This window comes from Lolium perenne, chromosome 2 (genome assembly GCF_019359855.2).
Source record: "Lolium perenne isolate Kyuss_39 chromosome 2, Kyuss_2.0, whole genome shotgun sequence".
NCBI classification, from domain to species: Eukaryota; Viridiplantae; Streptophyta; class Magnoliopsida; order Poales; family Poaceae; genus Lolium; species Lolium perenne.
Genome location: NC_067245.2, coordinates 43,686,841 through 43,707,365, shown reverse-complemented (window position 1 = coordinate 43,707,365; position 20,525 = coordinate 43,686,841). Strand labels below are relative to the sequence as shown.

Here is a 20,525-nt window from a genome sequence, read left to right as displayed (position 1 = left end):
TTGTGGCACAAGAGTACAACCTCTGCAGAGTGTTAAACCTATTCGAATAGCCGTGTCCACGGTTACGGACGATTGGAAAGGCCATACTATCTCCGTTATCATAGGTTTGATCTTAAAAAGGAATGATGAATTGAAAGGTGATATTGAAGTGAATCAATATGAGTTGTGGGAATGACACTAATGTTCCCACTTGAGTTAGTCTAGCACATGATAAGGCTTTACTAAATGTTTATCAAACTAAAACTTGGCTTTATGCAAATAAACCTAGAGCTTAGCACCCCCTTACTACATCTAATAAGTAATTACTCTAGTGTTAGTTTGCGAGTACTTTAAAGTACTCATGGCTTTGCCCTAGCTATTCAAATGCCAGACTTTGAAGGAGAGCAACAGTATCAGGATGACGGACAGTAGGACGTCTACGATAACTAGGATCGTCTTCTAACGTCAAGCGTTGCCTGTGGAATAGATAGTCCACTACTACTTCGCTTCCGCTACTATTGGTGTTGTTGAACAATATATTTGTGTAATATTGGATCATGTGATCTATGGTTGTAAGACAATATGTGTTGTAATAAATGATGACTCTATGCTACTTACTATTATGTCTCGCAAAAACATTATTCCTGGGATTGCGATGTACTGCATAATAGGCATCTGGACTTAAAAATCCGGGTGTTGACAGAGAAGAGGAGGAAAGCTCGACGAAGCACGAATGCAGCGGCTGCACCAGATGCGGTGCGGGAGATCTCCGCGTAGAGAAGCTTGACGAAGTTCGGCGGAGCAGTGGCGAAAGTTCGCCGGGCGGCGAACGAGAGCGACGAAGGCGCGAGAGGGCGAAGAGCTCTGTGCACGAGGAAGTTGGGAATGCGAAGAAAGGAAGAAGAAGAAGCGGTTTCCCCTTATAAAGGAAGAGTAGTTAGTGGGCCGGAAACCGCTGGGCCACGGCGGTTCGCTCCGTGGGCCGCCACGTGGCGCAACGATACACGCATGGAAAACGGAAAGCCACAGGGAAGCCACACGGATCCGGAACGGCAGCCAGGATCCGGTGTGCCACAGTTATTGAGGGCACAGAAGCCGAAGGGAAGTGACCCCTGACACTGGCGCGTCAGGTACAGTGCGCATGTCACTGACAGGCACTGTACCGAGAAATTCTCGACTTCGCCGAGGAAAGATTTAATGACTAAGATACCGGAAAATAAGATACCGGAAAATACCTTGCAAAGAGAGAAGACGTGAGTCCGGGCAAAGATGCCGGATCCAAGCTAACCACCGGAAAGATTAAACCGGTACCTTAAGATGAGAGAACCTGGCATGGTCTGTTGGATAGAATCCACCAGACTATACCAGCTTCGGGGACTAATGTTGGGGGGATGACCCCCGGTATGCCAAAGGCATGCCAAACCGGATGGTTTGAGCCGTCAAGATACCGGTTTAATGTTTATACCGGAACACAAAGATAAGAGTTTGGCTAAGTAAAGCTAAGCCGGTATCCCCAAGAGGGGTATACCGGAACCGGGTAAAGAAGACACCAGGCTACCGGTAAGAAGAGCATGTCGGCAGGACTGGTCAAAGATTCTCTTCAGAGCTAGAGGACAAAGATGAGCTAAGCAAAGTGGCTTTAAACGAAGTCCTGGCACCAAAGAGGAAGATGACGCTGAAAGAAGCCGGAGGATGTCAGCCTCCCTGATTAAATAAGACTCCGGCGTCATCTATGATTAAAGTAGCTTTGTAAAGTAGTTTGTCCAGTCAAAGATGCCATTAGGGTTTCTTGCTCTGTAAGCCACCCTCTCCCCTATATAAGGAGAGGGGGCATAGCCCTTTGCGGGCACGTTACGAGATGGTCGATGGCTAGGAAAACCTTGTATCCAAAAACCTGTATCCTGTTGAGATCAACGAAGATAGTGATCTAGAGCAGAGTTCTTCCTTGTGTGTTTCTTCTTGTATCACTGCCTTTGGCTGAGTTCTTGAGGAAAGCATCCGGAAGTTCATCCCATCTAATCACAAACCCTCCCCCGAATCCTCTCGCGCCCATTCGGCCCCAACTTAAGCCATCCCATGGCATCTGCTCGTTCACCACGATGACAGGAAAGGAGGAGGACACAGCTCACGATCATGGCGCGATGGGTACGGTACTGGCGGCAAGATCTTTGATCATGGCGACGGCGATGGTGCATGCGCGGCCAATGGCGCATGTCTGGCGATGTCCTGTCATGGCGTGGAGTGTGCATGCGCAAGGAGAGGGGAAGGGAAGGACGACAGTGCTCGGGCGAGGCAGCGTACTGGCGCGTCCAGTAACGTGCCGGTGCACGCTCTGGCGCGCCCAGACGTGGTGATCACGTCGCGGCCAGGGCTTGTCGTGCATGGTTTGGAGTGGGGATCTTGTCTAGCATGCTATGCTGAGTGAGAGAGAGGCTAGTTTTGCAAGGTTGAGTGGACCAGAGAGAGATGGTGAGATAGGGTGGCATGGTGGTGTCCTTGAACTCGGCATGGTGAAGTTTTTGATCATTGCACCACTTTAATCAGTGCAAAAGGGTAGGGCTTGATGCAGAGGAGGTACAGGAGCAACATCATCACAAGATTAAAGTGGTTTAGCCCAAAAACCAGTGGGTAATGAGGTGTATCACAATTCTGGAATGTTGCCTGCCAAGTGCTCGACACAATGGCCGTATGAGATTTTTGTTTGAATTTTGAAAATCTTTTTGGTGCATCCCATTCATATATTTAAAGAGGTAGAATTGTGTTGGTGGTGGTCAATTTGGTGAAGGTTTGCAAGATTTCAAAATGGAGCTCATCTTCTCTTTGTTTCAATGTCTCATCTTGTCTCCTCTATTCTGGTCAACCCAGGTAGAGTCAACCCTGATGGTCAACATCAAACTTGTTCATCTTGACATGGTCTTGGATGAGGTGGAGAGAGTTGACCAAGTTTAGTTTAGGAAACTTCCAAACCAGGGGTGCAAAGTGGGTAACATTTTATAAATGGGCAAAGTGACCATTATCACATGTTAGTAGAATTTGAATTTTTCTTTGATTTGAATTGGGTTTATTTGATTAAAAAGGGTGTGTTATTAATATATGAGTGTTTCACAAGCAATGGCACAAGCCATGGTGGCCTTGGTTAAAGATTTGAAAAGTTGGCCAAAGTGTATGTGAGTGAAAATGAGATTTTTCTCACTATTTCATTTCTCTCTATTTGATTTCATTTTTCTTGACTCCAAAGTGATTCTTATTATTTTAGGAACAATTTCAAACCATTGAAACCATTCCAAAAGGTCTAGCTCAAAGATTTGCAAAAATGGCCATAAACACATAAGAGGTGATATGCCAATTTTTCTTAATCTCCTATTTTGTTCATCTTGCTTTACTTAGGCATGGTTGAGGGTCCATTTAGGGTGAGATTAGGTTTAGAGATGGGTTCACACCATTTGGGTAAGGTAGGAGTGCATAGGACAAGATTTGGGTAAAATGGCTATGTGCCAGATATGCCTCTATGCATATGTTGGATTTGATTTTTAATTTGATTTGCCTTGACCCATTTGATGTTATTAAGTGTTGAAATGGTATAAAGGAGTGATCCAACCATTCACCATCAGTCTTAGGGTCAAGGTCCTCAAATTCACAAATTTGCTATTTACTCTCATATGCCTCTATGGTATTTTTAGTTTCTTTTTATTTTCATTGGTTTCACTTGGATTTGGTTTGATAAGTACTAGGTAAAGTTTATGAAGGTTTTCCAATCCTCTAAACAAAATAGAAAGGCCTAGGGTAAAGTTTTACAAAAATAGCCATAGGCACATAGGCCCTTTTCTTATTTAATTTCCTTTTATTTTGTTTTAACTTGGATGGTGAAAAAAGAGGGGTGAGGTTTGGGGTTTAAGATCATTTAAAAATACTTTCACAAGCAATCATGGCAATAGCACAAGAGTTAAGCAAGATCACTATGTATCAATCTTAATTTAATAAAAGTTTTTGTTGGTTCCAAAATTTGGAAAATAGGAAAATTCCTTTTCTTTGTTTTGAAATTTATGGGATGTTACACTAGAACTCCGCTAGAGTTGCCCATCGATAACGATTAGATAAGACTTGTCAACTGACAAACATAATGAAGCTTTTTGACATCTAGACAATATGACATAAATAATAAAGGAAGCCCCTAAAAATGCCATTTAAGAGGTTCTTCCAATGCAAAGTAAGATCGAATAACGATGAACAATGGATCTCTTATAATTAAAGAACTATATTCCATATTTGTTTCGAAGTAGTTTTATGAAAAATGTTTTAAAACTTATTGTTACAATAAAAATCCAATGAAACATGAATATAAAATTAGGGAAGGAAAATAAAATAAATAACAAAGGGGAATCCAAATTACAAGCACACAAGAAAGTGCAAAATCTCAACCATAGAAAGGCTTGGCATGAATCTGATCAGCCGGTCTAGTTAGTGTTCAAGACACGGCAGCTCCTCCTAATCTCGCCATTGGCAGCTGTCTTGATATCAATAGCACCCATCTTCACCATGGCTGCCTTGAACTTTTCCTCCCACTGGTTTGTGTCCTTGGCGTTTGCTCGCACCGCATCACTTGTGTCTGTCGCCATCATGAGCGCAGCATCTGACGTGAAGAGCACCTCATGGCTGAGAATGTTCTTATAGTACTTGTTGTCCAACTTGTCAGGGGTCTTGTTATCCTGTACGACCGTGTTGTCACTGCCAGAGTTTGACTGACACTGTTGTTGCAGAGTGCTTTTCAGACTAGGGTCCATGTCGGAGGAGTTCGAGGTGAGGCGGTCAGAAAAGGATGAGCAGTGGGAGATCCCGATGGTGTGCGCACCGGAAAGGGTGACCATTTCGTCGGTGTTGAGGCCCTTGAATGCAAAACCGGCCTTGAGCTGCTCTACGGTGGCGAAGGGAGGGGGAAGGTTGGGGAGTGTCTCGTTTATGAGGGACACAAGCCCGTCATAGCGGCCGGCAGGCATGTCGAAGTAAACCTTCTTGTTGCTGAGGAAGTAGGTTGCGTCACGCCCGGCGAAGGCCACAATGTCGGCACATGACACAATGTTCCCACATTCCTTCTCGATCCTAGCCTTGGCCGCGTCGATCACTTCAAAGCCGCGCAGACTCAGGTTCGGGATGCCGAACTTCTCGGTCGCACTATTCGGATCAGCGGTATCCAACAAGACGGAAGCGTCGCAGCCCTATAGCCAAACAATCATTCATCCATCAAGTACACATGGACATCGACTCCATATTTTGCGACTTTGTATCTTAAACAGTCGTCTGTACTATATGTAAAAACATAGATGTCTTACCCTGATGAAGCAGTCGTGGAAGAATAGTCGGATGAGACCCGCCATGATGCCCTTGCTGGCGTCACGCACGGCTTCTCTAACAATATCTTCTGCACGGTAGCATGTCTTCTGGTAGTAACCAACGGAAAGCCCCGAAGGAGGTGAGCTCGGAGTGGGTGGCGGAGATAGAGGACTAGGTGTGCTGGGGGTGTACGGTGGTGGGCTAGACGGCGCAATTGGGGTGGGCGGAGGAGGGCTAGCTGTACTTGGGCTGTATGGCGTAGGAGTGGATGGAGTGACCGGAGCGGGTGGCGGAGGGCTAGGTGAGGTTGCGGTGTACGGTGGAGGAGTCGATGGTGGAGGACTAGGCGAGGGCATGGGGTTGGGATACCCGTAGCCTGCCTGGCATGGACGACCCACGCAGGCCACCAGCGCGAGGACCGTCAGGGCGGCGGTGAGCTTTGCCATTGTCGCTGGTTAGCTCCGTCGCTTGCTGATCCCGGTGGTGTGTTACCTTCTTGGGTGATTAGAAGCCGCTGCTATGCTGCCTATTTATAGCTAAAGCTATCTTACATTCTTCCTCCAACGAGGGCTCTACTCTGAGGTGCAATCGTGCGTGCAAGGAATGTTTCAAGAACCAGCTGGGAACCGAACGTGCGGAGCACAATCGATCAATCACTCGCGATTGCATTGCAGCTCAAGCAGTTGAAGCTCCGTGGGTTAATTAAACAGCTCCCATTCCCTACCAGCGTTAAGCTGATGGCCACTAAAACCTATCATGTGTCTAGTTGGTATACTTGGTAGGCACGACATTCATAATTGGCATGCGTTCTTATTATTGTACTCAGTATTAAAACATCAACTCCAGAATGGAGTAGCTAGTATACATTGATCGATCGAATGATCGTGGCAAGTGTCCACGTTTAGTGGGAATCACGTTTATATTTTTCATCTTATCTTTATAGGTGACAAAGTCTCAACAACCTCTATGTCCTCACGATTAGTATTGTAAGCTGTCTCGGAAAAAAAAAGTTGCTACAAATTCAAAGCCAGTGAAAGGCTCGGATTTTCAGCAGCCAGTTTGTACTCACAATTCACAGCAATGGTTATTAATAGCGAGGTGTGTGTTCATAAAGGAACCACTAAGTACTGAGCAGGCAATCGCCACAAGCGAAATGGCATATCTCACACGACTTACTAACGTGTCACTACATGTGGGTAAGCGATCTCACACGACTTACCAACGTGTCACTACGTGTCACTACATGTGGAAAACAGAAACAGAAACCCCTCCCGTGGCGCTCCCCAGGGCGCCGCTGGGGGGCCGGTCTCTGTCCTTCCGCTGCCCCCTCCCTCCGTTTCTCTCCCTCCGCCGCTGCCATCGGCGCTGGCCACGGTGGCGGCGGGCCCCGGCGCCAAAGTGCCCAGGGGGGTCTTGGAGGCGGTGACCGGCGGTGGCGGCTGGGGCGGCGACCTCCGGCTTCGGCGTGCTCCGCATCTAGGGAGGTGTCCCTGGATGTGCGGCGGCGGCTCCTCCTCCACGGCCTCCGGCGATGGATGGTGGTGGCGGCGGCTGTTGGATCTTGTGCCCGCCGAGATCCATCGTCGGGTTCTACTGGCGGCGCGAGGAAGGGGGCGGCGGTGTGCGGGGCGAGGATGGTGTGGTTGCGGCTTCCGTCGTCCACCGAATTCTCCTTCGTCATCGTTGGTCAGCGGATGCCGGCGTCGGGGCTTGTTCGTCTGCTTCGGGTTTGAAGGTGGTGGTCCTAGGTTTCTTCTTCTGCGAAGACCTACCGGATGTTGATCCTTTTCATCTAGCCGTAGTGTTGAGTTCCGGAAGGCTCCACCGGCGAATGCATCAGCGCATCTTTTGCCTGTAGTTTGCTGGATCGGGTGGTATTCGGTCGTGCGCACCCGTGCTTTTATTCCTACCGTTTGGTTCTAGAGGGAGCGGCGCGAATCTCTTTTTCTGTGTTGATATTAAGTGACTATGGATCCATGATGAAAGTCGGAAGAAGAGAATTTCATGAAGGCAGGATGGGAGGACTAGCTAAGGGAGGTTCAAGTCTCCGCGTTGTTGAGGGACTTGCTTGGTGTTTCGGGTTTCACAACAGCGGTATGAAAGTGGGGGCGATAACACATGTGAAGTTCAGAGTCCTACCTTTCAGGGTGAAAACCCAAGGTCTGGCTTTAACTGGTTGTGCCTGGCAATGATCTTGTTGGAGGCATTATTTTGAGAGCGGGGACTATCTTCAGGGTGAAAACCTAAGATCTTTGATCGAGCCGATGACAGTGTTAGAGCATTGTTCTCTTCTTCAAGGCGTTGTTTTTTGAGAGTCTGTATTTCAGGTGTTGTCTTGGTGGTCAATTGTGGGAATGACTTGGCCTTCGCAGCCGATAATTTGTACCTAGCCATGTGCATTTTTGGAAAGATTACAAACAATAAATATTATTTCATCGTTGGTGTTAAGCTAATTTCGCACATGTTGCCTTTGTTTTAACCCAGACAACAAACATCGGACATGTTTTTTACTGTGTTAACTTTGTGCTATGTGTTATTTGTGAACAATAAGTTGTTGGTGACGTGCTAGCATTACCTGCGGATGGTAGCAGCTCTCAAATATCAATTATACTAGATGGATCTAGCGCGTCTTGCCGCGCCCTTTTTTGCTAGGTTCGTTTAATTTTCTCACCGTTTGTTATAGCCCGTTTAGTTTTGTCGCGCGGTTTCTTCATCTTTGGTTTCACGTATAGTTTTTATTGGCAGTCGATGAATAGTTAACCTTCTTGTTGCTTGTTGCTGACAATCCCAACTCGAAGAATTTAGAGGCAGTTTTTATTTTGAATGAGAAAATTATGGCTGGTTCTATGGTCTTCTTTAAAAAAAACCCACATTAAGACTATTCTCACGACGATAAGTGAAAGGGAGAGGTGGCCGACGTCCAGTGTAGAAGAAGATTAGACCAGAAACGCGTCAAGGATCTACAGGTGAGCAAATAGATGGGCTACAGGTTACCAGCTACGGGCCACATCAACTGACAGGAGTGTAAATAAGCTAGCAGAACATGTCAACGCTACTATGGGCTGCTTATAAGACTTTTCTTGGCCATTCGGCGTCTAAACTATTTCAGACATATCAATAATAGATATAATGGAGATGTAAACACCAAATTTTATGAAGAGGGGTAAAGCACAATAAAATTCACATGTTAACCATTTAGCTAACAAAGTTCATAAACTATGAGCATAATATTGCAGTCACCATGTGGCTACAATATATGCTAGAACCACGCTTCATCAAAATAAACTCATAGCATATGCTGCTAATATAGAGAAAATGACAAAAAACCACGACAATTGGGGCGGCGGTGTCACATGACCACGGACTGGAGGCTAAGCGACACATAACCACCAACTCAGGGGCGGATGCTCGACAGAAAGCACTGATTACATGGTTTGCTGGGTTTAATCAAGTTTCTGATAGATGGGCCCGCTGTCAGGTGCCATGTGTTCCCCATCGTTTCTGATAGGTTGTGAAATAAATAAAATTAAAAAAGAAAAAAGTGCAAATCTAAAAGAAAAAGGAACCGGCAGGTTCCTCCCGCACATGCGCCTAGCCTCCTCCCCGCTGGCCGCCGCCGAGCCATGGGCGTGCCCGCCGCAGCGCCTGGCCACATCGCCTAGCCGGAGACCATGGGGTCGATGACTCCCTGCCCTGCCCCTCGCCGGAGACCACGGGGCTGTTGCTCTGCCCCTCGCCGGAGACCACGATCGTGGCCCAGGACGACAGCCGCGCCGCCCCTGCTCGCAGACGAGCGTCACTCCGTACCCCCTACTCGCCGCCGAGGAAAGGGACCCCACCTCCAGCCGGGCCACACCACCGCCGGGCCCGTGCACCACCCGCGCCGTCGGTCCGGGATGAGAGGTTGGGGAGGACAGGGGACTGGGCGGCGGCGGCGGCGATGACTGCGTGTGCCGGAGCAGAGCGGGGGCGGGAGGGGGGCGGCGGCCGCCACTGCGTGCGGCGCAGCAGAGCGGGGACGGGAGGGGCGGCGGCGCTCGCTTCAGGGCAGCGGCGTGTGTCGCCAGGCGACGGCAGCGGCCTTCGTCGCCGGAGTACGCCGGTGGTGGGGTGGAGGTGCAGGGGGCGCGCCCGTGCCGGCCTCCCCCGGGCGGATCTCGCCAGCGTCGCTCCATGGCCGGAGCAGCGGTGGCTCGTGGCGGCGGCACAAAGGCTCCGACGGCTCTGGCCTGGTCACCACAGATGAGAATAGAGAAGTATATACACAAAAATATTTATTTTTGTGAAGACATCGCCACCTGTTACATGACAGCAGGCCCCATCTATCATAAATCTGATTAAACCCAGCAAAATGTGGAATCAGTGCTTTGTGTCAAGCACCGGCAGCTGAGTTTGTGGTTATGTGTCGCTTAGCCTCTAGTCCGTGGTCATGTGACACCGCCGCCCCAATTGTCGTGGTTTTTTGTCATTTCCTCGCTAATATAGGGATGCTTCTCCTAGACAAAGGTATATGTGATGGTGCTACGCATCAATGTCTCACTTCAGCTTCCCAAGTGCAAAGGCAAGACGGGGTGGAAGACTTTGCCAATCTCCATGTTCTTGTTGTGGATCGTGCCCACAAACTGGTAGCTGTTGGGAAATTCCTACACAAATGGTTAAGTTCAACTCAGATTGAGTACCATCGTCAGCAGTATTTTGAACATGCTCAAGGGTATTTGTATGCAGATGGGGATGGATTTAAGCATCATCTTAGCTCTAGCTCACATGAGATCACATGTATTTGCCAACCGTGATTATCCTGTGCCCATCAGGGTGGAAGCACATGCCAAACCTTGCCTGTTGGCCGGAGAACTTTCACAGATGTGAGAAAATTGCCCTCCCAAACCAACCTTCACTGGTTGTGCCTTTAAGCGGCTTTAGGTAAGCACCAAGGTATCTGATCCACAATTTGCTAAGAAGATAACCTAACCTGGACATACATTCCTGGAATTAACATCTCACGGACATCAGGAAGGCGTAGAGTGAGACCGATAGAAACATGGTGAATGCTACTGCATTGTACATGGTCATACTATTACCTTCTCATCTGGTAGGTTATACCGCAGCTGCCAACCCAAAATACAGGCTCGTGGAGCATGCTTGGCCGGTAGGCCTGTTTAGGATGATAGCATCACTTTTTCATATGGTAGGGTACAACGCAGCTGCTTACCAAAAACTGAGGCTCGTGGAGCGAGCTCGGACGGTTGGCCCCGTGTTAAGTTTGCTTGCCAATTTTGATTTCTAAATTGTAATCAAACGGACATATTGGTGATCTAGCTAATTATGCAGGAATAACACACCAACGATTATAGGATCTGACTGGTCTTGCATGATTAGTTACCCCTTAGTGTAAAGGAGTGTCAACTTTCAAAAAACCTAGCATTTAAAGGTTATTCAACTCAGTATTCAGCTCAGACTTCGAAGGGTCTAACTACCTTTAACAGCCTCCGATGATAAACCACCATAGGGCTAGAGGTAGGATGGAAAATGATAACAATGAGATGACCAAAGAGATATTACAAAACAAGAAAACATATGCTTATGGTATCGAAAGCATGTTCTGTTATAGAAAATCCTCTACCGTGTGAAATAAGCTTCAACAATTGGTTCTCTCTTTTACTCTTTGAGAATTTTGCTAGATTATCAATGCAGAAAGGTTATTTCATATGCTGTATTTTACATAGTGCATGCAATAAACGAAGCTATAAGCATGAAATTCCACCATACCTATAAAGCACATTTTACAATAGTAATTTAAAAGTAGCTGTAACAAACATAATAAAAGATAAATTATCCAAAGCACATTTAAAATAACTAGTAAAAAATGCCCGTGCGTTGCACCGGACGGACCCAAGAATTTCATCAAGTCCAGACACACCGCAAACCCGGCCAAATTCTCATCAAAATTGTCGTTAAATTTTCATTAAAATAAGCTGCGCCGCCTGCTAGAAGCTTGGATCCGTGCCTGAACTTAGGAACGGTTGGGTCAAGTGCGTTGCACCGGACGGACCCAAGAATTTCATCAAGTCTAGACACACCGCAAACCCGGCCAAATTCTCATCAAAATTGTCGTTAAATTTTCATTAAAATAAGCTGCGCCGCCTGCTAGAAGCTTGGATCCGTGCCTGAACTTAGGAACGGTTGGGTCCGCTTGACCGTGTGGTGAAATCTAATGAAACCACAAGAAAGTTTAATGCAACTACTGAGTAATCTCTACCATATGGGGTAAAATTCAAACCCACCTATGATCCTGGCCTCGAGTAACATCTTATCTGAAATTTCATTGCTTTGTTTGTTGCGATGAAACTAACATATTTTTCCACAGTGCAAATTCATTTTTCAACAGAACATAATTTTACATTCAAATGCCAAATCTATTTCTTATCGAACTCCACACAAGAATTATTTTACCATGCATAGCTCACAAAGTTACAATCCCGCCAACACAAATAGGCATATCCTCTGCCCGAACCAAGCTTAACGAACTACTGGCATAAGAAGTTCCTGGTCTTCAGCGGCTCCTGAAAACTTGCGCGTACATTGACATTACAAAGATGTTCTACTCTACTTGGTCCTCCATATCACAGCATGAACTTAATCTCTGGAGCATCATGGCAACGATTTGAATTCAAAAATCAGCTAGCAACAACTGTAACCATCACCAACATGTTAACTCAGATCTGTTGTTTACATAATCGGTGCATTTACTTTTTTTATTCAGGGATCACCATATAGTACATGATATCTGTTCACTACCTTCATAAGTTAAACTGAATTTCTGGTCAGCCTCGTACCTAGACTCTTCCGCCGACTTGCTAAAAAACTAAATTCATGGAACTCTTAGTCCTCTTGATCTAGAAATACTCTTATCATTCTCAAAAAGCATTTCCATCCGAGCAAAATCGGAGGCAAATGCAGGCACAAAATTCTGCAAATGCTCCGCCTACATTTTTTTAAAAAGGGAAAAACACCCCAGTTCTCTGCATCGATAAGATGCATACGCCCTTTATTACTTTTATTGAAGCATAACTGATGAGATCTCACTACTGCAAAAAGGCTTATAGCCGTCAGGTGATTAGTGACAGGCAAAATTAGGCCTGTCAATAGTAACTATGCTAGTGACAGGCACATAAAAAAGGTGTCACTGGTCATTTTTTCGGAAGCCGTTCCGGATAAGAAAATTAGCTAGTGACTAGCTCGTAAAAGAGTCTGTCACTAGTCTTGCGCTGGTATTTCCCGTATGTATCTTCCCTGGGCCGGCCATTCCCGCATGCCATCTCTCCGTTTGGCAATTGATCGGAAGGCAGCTGCCGCGAAATCGTATCCTAGTAAAAAGCCCATCGCTATAATCAGGGGCGACTCAGCCGGTCAAAAATCGAACCAGTTCTAACCTCAACCCCTAACCATGAACACCGCCAGATCCTCCAACCGCCGCCCAGCTCCCTCGAACGCCGCCAGATCCTCCAACCGCCGCCGCCCAACGCCGCCAGCCCCTCCAAAACCGCCGCGCAACGCCGCCGCCAGACGGCAGGACGCCCTCACCGGACACGAGCTTCGCCGAAACCCACGCGCGGCCCTGCATCCGCAACGCCGCCGCCCTAGGACGCCGCGCCGCCAGCATCTCCAAAGCCTCAGCCCTAGGACGCTGCGCTGCCGCCCGACGCAATGACGCCGCACCGTCAGCCCCCTCCAACGCCAGCGCCCTAGGACGCCGTGCTGCCGCCCGTTGCAAGTCGCCGCCCTGCATCCCAACGCCACACCATTTCCCTTCGTCCCCAACGCCGCACCGCCCGTCCACCCGATGCAAGGACGCCGCCGCCGGAGGACGCCGCCCTGCACCTTCTGTCCGGTGTCATCCACTGCTCCTCGAAGCCGAACTACAGCTAAAGGTACCTGAATATGCGCTTCCCAATTTGGCACAATATATTGCTTCCCAGTTTGCACTCTGAAAGGCAAAGGTTATTTCTTTTAATTAGCTGTAATCTAGATATTGATGTTCTAATATGTCTCTAGCTCCACATACATCATTTATGGGATGATCCCCTACATGCAAATAATCTCCAAGTTTGACGTGTAAAAGCTTACAGGGCCTTAAAACATGTCTGAAGAAACCTTCTCTTTGCACATCGTTCTCACAAAATTATCTTCGGTAAGCTTGTGGCTAGCTGTATTTAACATTCCGTATTAGCATGAAGTAAATATTTCCAGTAGTCATCTTTTGGTAAAAGTGTATCCAAATGTGTGGTTCATGCCTGCAATACAAAAATATGAAGAAAACTCATATAAACAAGCTACAATTATGTGAGAAAGCCATGGTTACTTTTTTTTTGGTCAGTCAGAACTTGTATGAATCGGTGCAATGAGATACATGCGACATTAAAAAAAGTTAATCTCTATCTCCTACATTCCTCTCTAGGTGGCTGTAGTGTTCCCGTATGCATATGTGTTCTCTCTTTCTGTCCATGGCATCTCCTTTTCGTTTCAAATTTGTGAGCATCAATTTCAATCTCCTAAAATTACTGGGAAATAAATAGAAGTTAGGCACAACTATCTCTGATATCAAACTTGCTAGGCTTTACTCTGTTTTTTGTTACAAGGTAAGTAAAAGCTTTGAAAACATTCTTCCTATAAATGTTGAAAGACTACCCAGCCATCCAGGGGGTCTGAGAGGGGCAAATCGATCTGATCCGTCCGTTTCGCTAGCTACAGTAAATTCCAATCCCGCTTTTCACCACGGCCGTCGGATGTTGTAATTTTTTAATCACTTTTTGCTTGTCCCGTCGAGTCCATGACAAACGGGACCTTATATGTGCGCGGGCCGCCGGTCATAGGCAGCCACACAGGCTCGTTCATGTCACCCTTCTCGTTTGGGGCAGTGAAAACCTAGACGGGCCAGTCTCTCCTCCCCCAATCCCCACCTCCTCTCCCGTCCCCCAATCCCCACCTCCTCTCCCAACCCGTGCCGCCGGCTCTCCTCCTCGGAAGAAGCGCCATCCGTCACTCCGCTGCACCGGCGTGCGGCGAGATCAAGAAGGATGGCGGCAGCGACCGGAGGCGCCGAGTGCGGCCAGAGACGGGCCGACGCAGGGCGGATCCGCGACGACCGGAGGCGGCGGTGGCGGCGGAGACCGGTGGCGCCGGGCGCGGCCAGAGACGGGCCGGCTCTGGGCGGATCCGCGGCGGCGACGACCGGAGGCGACGGTCGCGGCCAGAGACGGATCGGCGCGGGGCGGCCGCCTCAAGTGAAGAACTGGTCTCGCTCGACAATGCCCTCGCTCGCCGTCATGCTGGTCTCCCCTTCCCCAACCGGAGTGGATTGGCAGACATGGACATGGCCAGAGCAGGCACGGTGAGATTGTCTGCTCTAGATCTAAGTATATCTTTGGATTCTGAATTGATTTGCCCATCTCTTGTTCATGATAATTTGCTGCTCCTTTTGCAGCTTTGACATGGATTTGATCAAACAAAAGAATCATTGGAAGCTGATTTGGAGGAATGTCACTGTATGCAATCCTGTTGCTTCTCTATGTTCTTTGGCTGCTTCGACGTGGCAGATGCAAAATGAGAGGTACAAGTTTGGGGTCAATGATGCATTACTTGCTAGAAGGAAATATCTAAATTGATGAATCTAAAAAAGTCGAATAAACAGTTAAAGGTGCTACAGTTTGGAATAACTTTGGTTTTACAAGTTCATATTTTGAAGATTGAAAATAAAAAGTACATGAAGAATAACTTTGTCCTAGGAAACTAGCTCCATTTATTCTACGAAAAAATATAACTTCTGTAGATATGCCTTCGGTTTGTAATTTTTATTTCTTCTTTGCTAATATCTTTTGGTTCTACGGCATTTGCCTTGCTGCGTAGGATATTTTGAGCTGAGAACTGACATCATCATTAGTGCGTTGATGGATCTTGAGACATGAGCCAATGCTGCTGGTACTGACAAGGGCATGCAGGTTGCATTCTCTACTGCTATTAGTAGATTAACATTATATTGTACCATTTAGTTGTTAATCACACACATTGTTTGTGATTGTTGTCTAAAAATAGTTTCGGGGAATATTGAATTAGCTACTTTTTATATCCATCTACTTTTTATATCCATGTGCGGTGGCAGTATTTAGCGTGGCTGAAACTCTCAGTATATGTATCACAAGGCTATTGAAAATGGTGCACATGGTTTTAGGTACGACGGCGGCTGGATGGGATTTGAGAAGAGAGGCAAGGCTGGATGGTGACTTCTGACGCAGCTGCACAAGCATCGTCAGGTATCCACCAAGGGTGTGTTATTTGGTATCCCGCTTCTTTCCTTCCAGGCATGTCGCCCCCCTATCGACAGGCTCAACCTTCTTGTGAGATCATCACCCATCCCTCAGTTTCAGTTAGCTCCTTCCTGCTAATATTTCTTACTTCGTCCGGTTCAATATTTCTCAATTGGTCTTGCTATGTTGCTGCGAGGTGGCATCATTTTTGGTAAAGATCATTGCTCTCAAGGTAGCGAGGAGGATCTCCAAAGCAAGATGTTCCTTTGCATGGAATTATATTCAACCATTGCAAGTTCTTGGATATATTCCATTTAGATGGATTCAACTATGTGCAGCACTCAAAGTTGTTGTGCAAGGTGAAGATCGATCTGCAGATCGCGGAATTCATGCTGATGGTGGTCCTCTGATCCATGCTTACCAAGGAGGTTAAGCTGACATGATTCAGCCCAAAATGGGTTGGCATTTTCTTCCGCCTAGCTTACTTAAAGAGGGTTGGTTATTCGAGATGTTACATTGCAAAAGAATTTGCTCCATACTTTCTTTGCTAATAGCATTATTTAGTTGATTTGGGAATGGAACTGTTTGATTTAATGGGTGAACCTCTCCCTTTTACTCTAGGTAGAAGCGGGTCATGATGGTCACTGGAAGTCTGATAGAGTGAAGAATAAAAAGGCTGGAAAGACCATTGATAATGTGGTAACAGAAGAATTGGAGGTGCCTTCTGGCATTAATAAATCTGGCAGAAAGGTGGGACCAATATTTTCAATTTTGTGTAGCTAAAGCTTGAGCTTGGCAAGTTTAATTACACACATTGAAATGGCTGTAATGGGACAGTATGTTTGTTTGTCGCCCTTACTGTATATTATATGATCCAATCTGCTACAAGATGACATTTTGATCTGTCACAAGATAAGTACCTTATCTGATAATATTCAATTTTTCAGGTTTTTGATGATGTGGCCATGTGGGTGGGTTCGGACAGGCTTGGTTTTCTGCTTAGGCCCTTGATATAGACTAACATCGTGCATTCATCAGCTATGAGGTCCACAGAGAAGGTTCGTACCGAGTTCTGCATTTCATAAGTGCACTTCCATGCGTGTCCCATTTTCAATTTTTCAGGTTTTTGCTGATGTGGCCATGTGGGTGGGTTGGAAACAGGCTTGGTTTTCTGCTTAGGCCCTTGATATACACTAACATCGTGCATTCATCAGCTATGAGGTCCACAGAGAAGGTTCATACCGAGTTCTGCATTTCATACGTGCACTTCCATGCGTGCCCCATTTTCCATAACGATGTTGTGTTAGCATTAAAATAAAATTTCTGCACTCCGCAGCTGAGACATGATAACTCCTGAATGGAGGGCAACTTCAGCTCATGTTGACAGAATTAGGTGACAACTTGTTGATATCTCCTTCAAGACTGTACCTCAAAACAACAGGTAATATTGGTATAATAGCTAAATAATAATGATGGATTCTATTTGTAGCTAGCTAATAGGAAAAATCTGATTGTTCTATAATAGTTCCGTTTGTTTGAACTAAATTTCATTTCATTAGCTATACTCACTGAATCTTTGCGATTCCTTTCTCATGATCCAGTGCACTAACTAAATATCAATTTGATCCAGTGCCATGGAGTTCTGTTGTCGGTGACTGGTGTCTGTTGAATCATGTGATAAGACAAGGCATCAGTCCTGTCCTGGTCTCGCTCCTTTTTCGGTAGGATTTGAATCTTCCTTTGTCTAAATCCATTCAAACTGGTCTTTTTCTGTTACATATGGCACTGATTCATCGAATGTCGTGTTTTTTTTTTGCTAATGAGGCTCTGTTATCAACTGATCTTTTTTAGGACCAGCTCTTTGCAAAGAATGAGTGTCACGAAGCAGGAGGGGGAGAAGGTACCTCAAACTTGTTGCTCTTGTCTACCTACAGAATGCAGGCATTATCTTTATAGTTACATTAGCATTATATATGTTTTTATAACCTCTCATTTCTTATCTTTATACTATTCCTGAGTGTGCCATTCTAGGCCTGCTTGAGCGCTGGACAGTCTTGCCATGTTGACCATTTTTTATGGCTTTGTAATATTGATAGGCATTGCACTGTCTTTTGGCTGGCCCGAAAATTTTTAGGACTGCATTTTTTGTTTAGAAAAACAAATTATTATATGTTGACTTATTGGTGCCTCTTTTATTTTCTAGGTCTGGTCCTTTCTTTCATTACTTTTCTGGCAATTTTTGTGTAGATGATGGGCTCATAAAATGGTGAGAGATGCCTGCCAATGCCCCTCCTCCTCGGAGCATTCTCATCTCCGTTAGGCAGGTGAGCTCTTACTTCCTCTCTTTCCATCTCTCGTCGATTTGCTGGTACTGTGCAGTTTTCTTGTGTTGTTGGTTCTGTTGTGCTACTAGCTGTTGCTCGTTTCTTCCTTACTGTCTCTTTGTGAGAAGCAAGGATTGGGGAGAAGGCTATGAGCCCGTGCATAGCATTCCTTATTTTTTGCCCTATTTTTTGAAGCTCCTATTCCGGATTGGTGAAAGGCCTTTGTTTTCCTATTTTGAGGAAGCTGCGGCCTGTCATCTTGGAGAAGCGAGACACCTGGTAATGCCTTTGTTTTCCTATTTTGAAGATACATGTAAGATAACAATTGGTATCTCGATCCTCTAGGTAATGCCTTTGTTTTCCTATTTTGAGTCAACTGGTGTAAATTTCATTCTTTGTTGTTGTCTAAATTAATGCAATCATTATAAGAAAATAGGAGATTACTTGATAAAGTTGCGGATATTTTTTTATTTTCCCGAGATCATGCCTTGCAGTGACTAGATTAAGATAATGATCGATGACTATTTCTATAGTCATTAGCCCATCATGTGTTCACACTTAACATCTAATCTAATATTCTATGATAAAAAAGTTTATTACAAGGTTTACACCTTCTAGCTATCAATCGTTGAAGAAGCTAGACAGCAGTAGAAAATGGTCTGCGGTCTGTACTTTTATTGCATCAATGGTAATGCAGTTATAAGGTTCTTTGTTTTTGTTGTATTCCGATCCGATAGAAGAATGGTGTATCAATTTCATTGCATCCAGTTATTTGCTACCGATTTGCTTTTTGATATTGAAGTGTTTCTAGATTTTGTATTTCTTACTGAATATTGTCACCATGTTTTTCCATTTTTTGTTCGATGATGTTGCTTGGTCCTTGCTAAGTAAAGCACCAGTGCCAGACAGTTGCATAAACTGCTCAAAAGGGAACCAGATACCTTGCTCGATCATGCATGTAACAATTTGCTAGAGATTAACATAAATGTTTTACCCAAATTGTTCTTCTGTAGGGTTCATTGTTTTTTATAGCATGGTGTATGATTTATTTGTGGTTGATTAAACAAGTCAGCATTATGGTTCACACATTGAAAAGGGCATACAATCTTGTGTTATTTTTCATGTATCTATTCACTTAAATAAACTAATTTAGGGAACAGTTCCTCTTATGTACTCATGGGCGTAAAGTTGAGGTGATAAAACCCACTTTATCTTCCCTGCTGTTATTTCATTTTGCAGATAATAAGCAGTGGTTAATTTTAAAGGAACTTCAGATTTGATATTAGTTACCTGATGTTCTTTGTCCAGCATGCTTTGTTTGGCATCAGGATTCGTCATTTTAATGTAACTTAAGATTTGATATTAGTTACCTGATCTTCAAATAGTCATTTAGCTGTCATCGGTGAATATGGGCCACTATGGTAATCGACATGTTGAGGAAACATGTAGGCTCTAGCTTTTTTGTTGAGCTGGGATGTCTTTTGAAGTGCTCAATATCTCAGCCTGTGCATTCCCGGTTTGATCTGGGTTCTGCTGGTTCCTTAAACCAAACCGTATGCCACAGTTTACTTCGGATTGGTCTGGTTTAGACCGTTTAGATAGGAGATGATTGGCCGGTCTGGTGCGGGCTGGTCCGACGGTGTAGTCTGTTTCGCACTGTTTGAGCGCTCAAGTACATAATTGCTGTAGAAAGGGACAAAATTGGCGATCCGCGGCCACACCACCAGGAACATGAAGCCCCGCTTCTCCTCACACCGTCGTCCGCCATGGAGAAGAAACGGCTATCATCTGCCACGGAGAAGAAAGCTGTCGTTCGAGGAGAAGAAACGGTCGTCGTCCGCCGTGGAGAAGAAACAGCCATCGTCCGCCACGGAGAAGAAACGGCCGGCCGTACCGAGGAAGAAACTTGCCGTTCGAGGAGAAGAATGGTCTGCTGTGGAGAAGAGACGGCCGGCCGCCGCCGAGGAGAAGAAACCTGCCGTTCAAGGAGAAAAAAGGGCCGCTGTCCGCCGTGGAGAAGAAACGGCAGTCGTCCGCCATAGAGAAGAAATGTCCGGCCGCGGCCGGGGAGAAGTCGCCGTCGTGGCCAGCCTCCGCCGATCCCTCGGCAGTAGGCTGCAGCTTGGTCGCAGCCTCGGAACTGGTGCCGCCGGACGGAGAGCCGCCGCGTCGTCGCGCCTCTCCTTCTCGACCTAGCACACCGGCGGCGGCGTGTCGGACAGGTACAACAGGTTGCCCCTGCAGTGGCGCGGCAGGAAGCTGCGGCCGGTCATCTTGGAGAAGCGAGACACCTTGGCGAGGTGGCCCGGCATGGGCGCCGCAGCAGAAGGAGAGCAGATGGTCAGCGCCAGCCACCCGCCGCCAATGCGGCCCGGGGGTGGCCCGACGCCGCCCACTGTAGCCGCCGTGAGCGCCGCCACCATTCACGGCGCACGAGACGCAAATTTCGTGCACACGCTCTACGGCGCGGAGAGCGGCTGGCCCTGGCCGCGGTGCCAGGTGAATCTTTTCACCAAACATTGCTCCTATTCTCTCTGCTAGCTACCTGATGTGATTTTTGAACATGATGTGTGCAGGTCTGAGGAAGAAGAGA

The 20,525-nt window shown here is 46.4% G+C and overlaps 1 protein-coding gene and 1 long non-coding RNA gene across 4 annotated transcripts; one reads left to right on the top strand and one right to left on the bottom strand.

Annotated features, from left to right (window-relative positions):
- Positions 1-4,198: 4,198 nt before the first annotated feature.
- On the bottom strand, positions 4,199-5,795 carry LOC127331955 (peroxidase 2). The gene is made up of 2 exons (XM_051358187.2): positions 5,307-5,795; positions 4,199-5,192 (listed from the first exon to the last, which is right to left on the bottom strand). Exons 1-2 carry the CDS (start codon positions 5,751-5,753, stop codon positions 4,434-4,436), a joined length of 1,206 nt encoding a protein of 401 aa, XP_051214147.1. The 5' UTR covers positions 5,754-5,795; the 3' UTR covers positions 4,199-4,433.
- Positions 5,796-14,583: 8,788 nt separating this feature from the next.
- LOC127331953 (uncharacterized) lies at positions 14,584-20,301 on the top strand. 3 transcript variants are annotated; one of them, XR_011751556.1, is made up of 13 exons: positions 14,584-14,695; positions 14,789-14,914; positions 15,211-15,302; positions 15,533-15,698; positions 15,805-16,102; positions 16,230-16,358; positions 16,556-16,666; positions 16,770-16,842; positions 16,945-17,049; positions 17,239-17,329; positions 17,460-17,508; positions 17,856-17,932; positions 18,128-20,301. It is a non-coding gene; the product is annotated as an uncharacterized lncRNA (long non-coding RNA). The 3 variants fall into 3 exon arrangements; XR_011751557.1 differs by having other exon boundaries at positions 15,533-16,102; positions 16,234-16,358; XR_011751555.1 differs by having other exon boundaries at positions 15,533-16,102.
- The last annotated feature ends 224 nt before the right edge of the window (positions 20,302-20,525 follow it).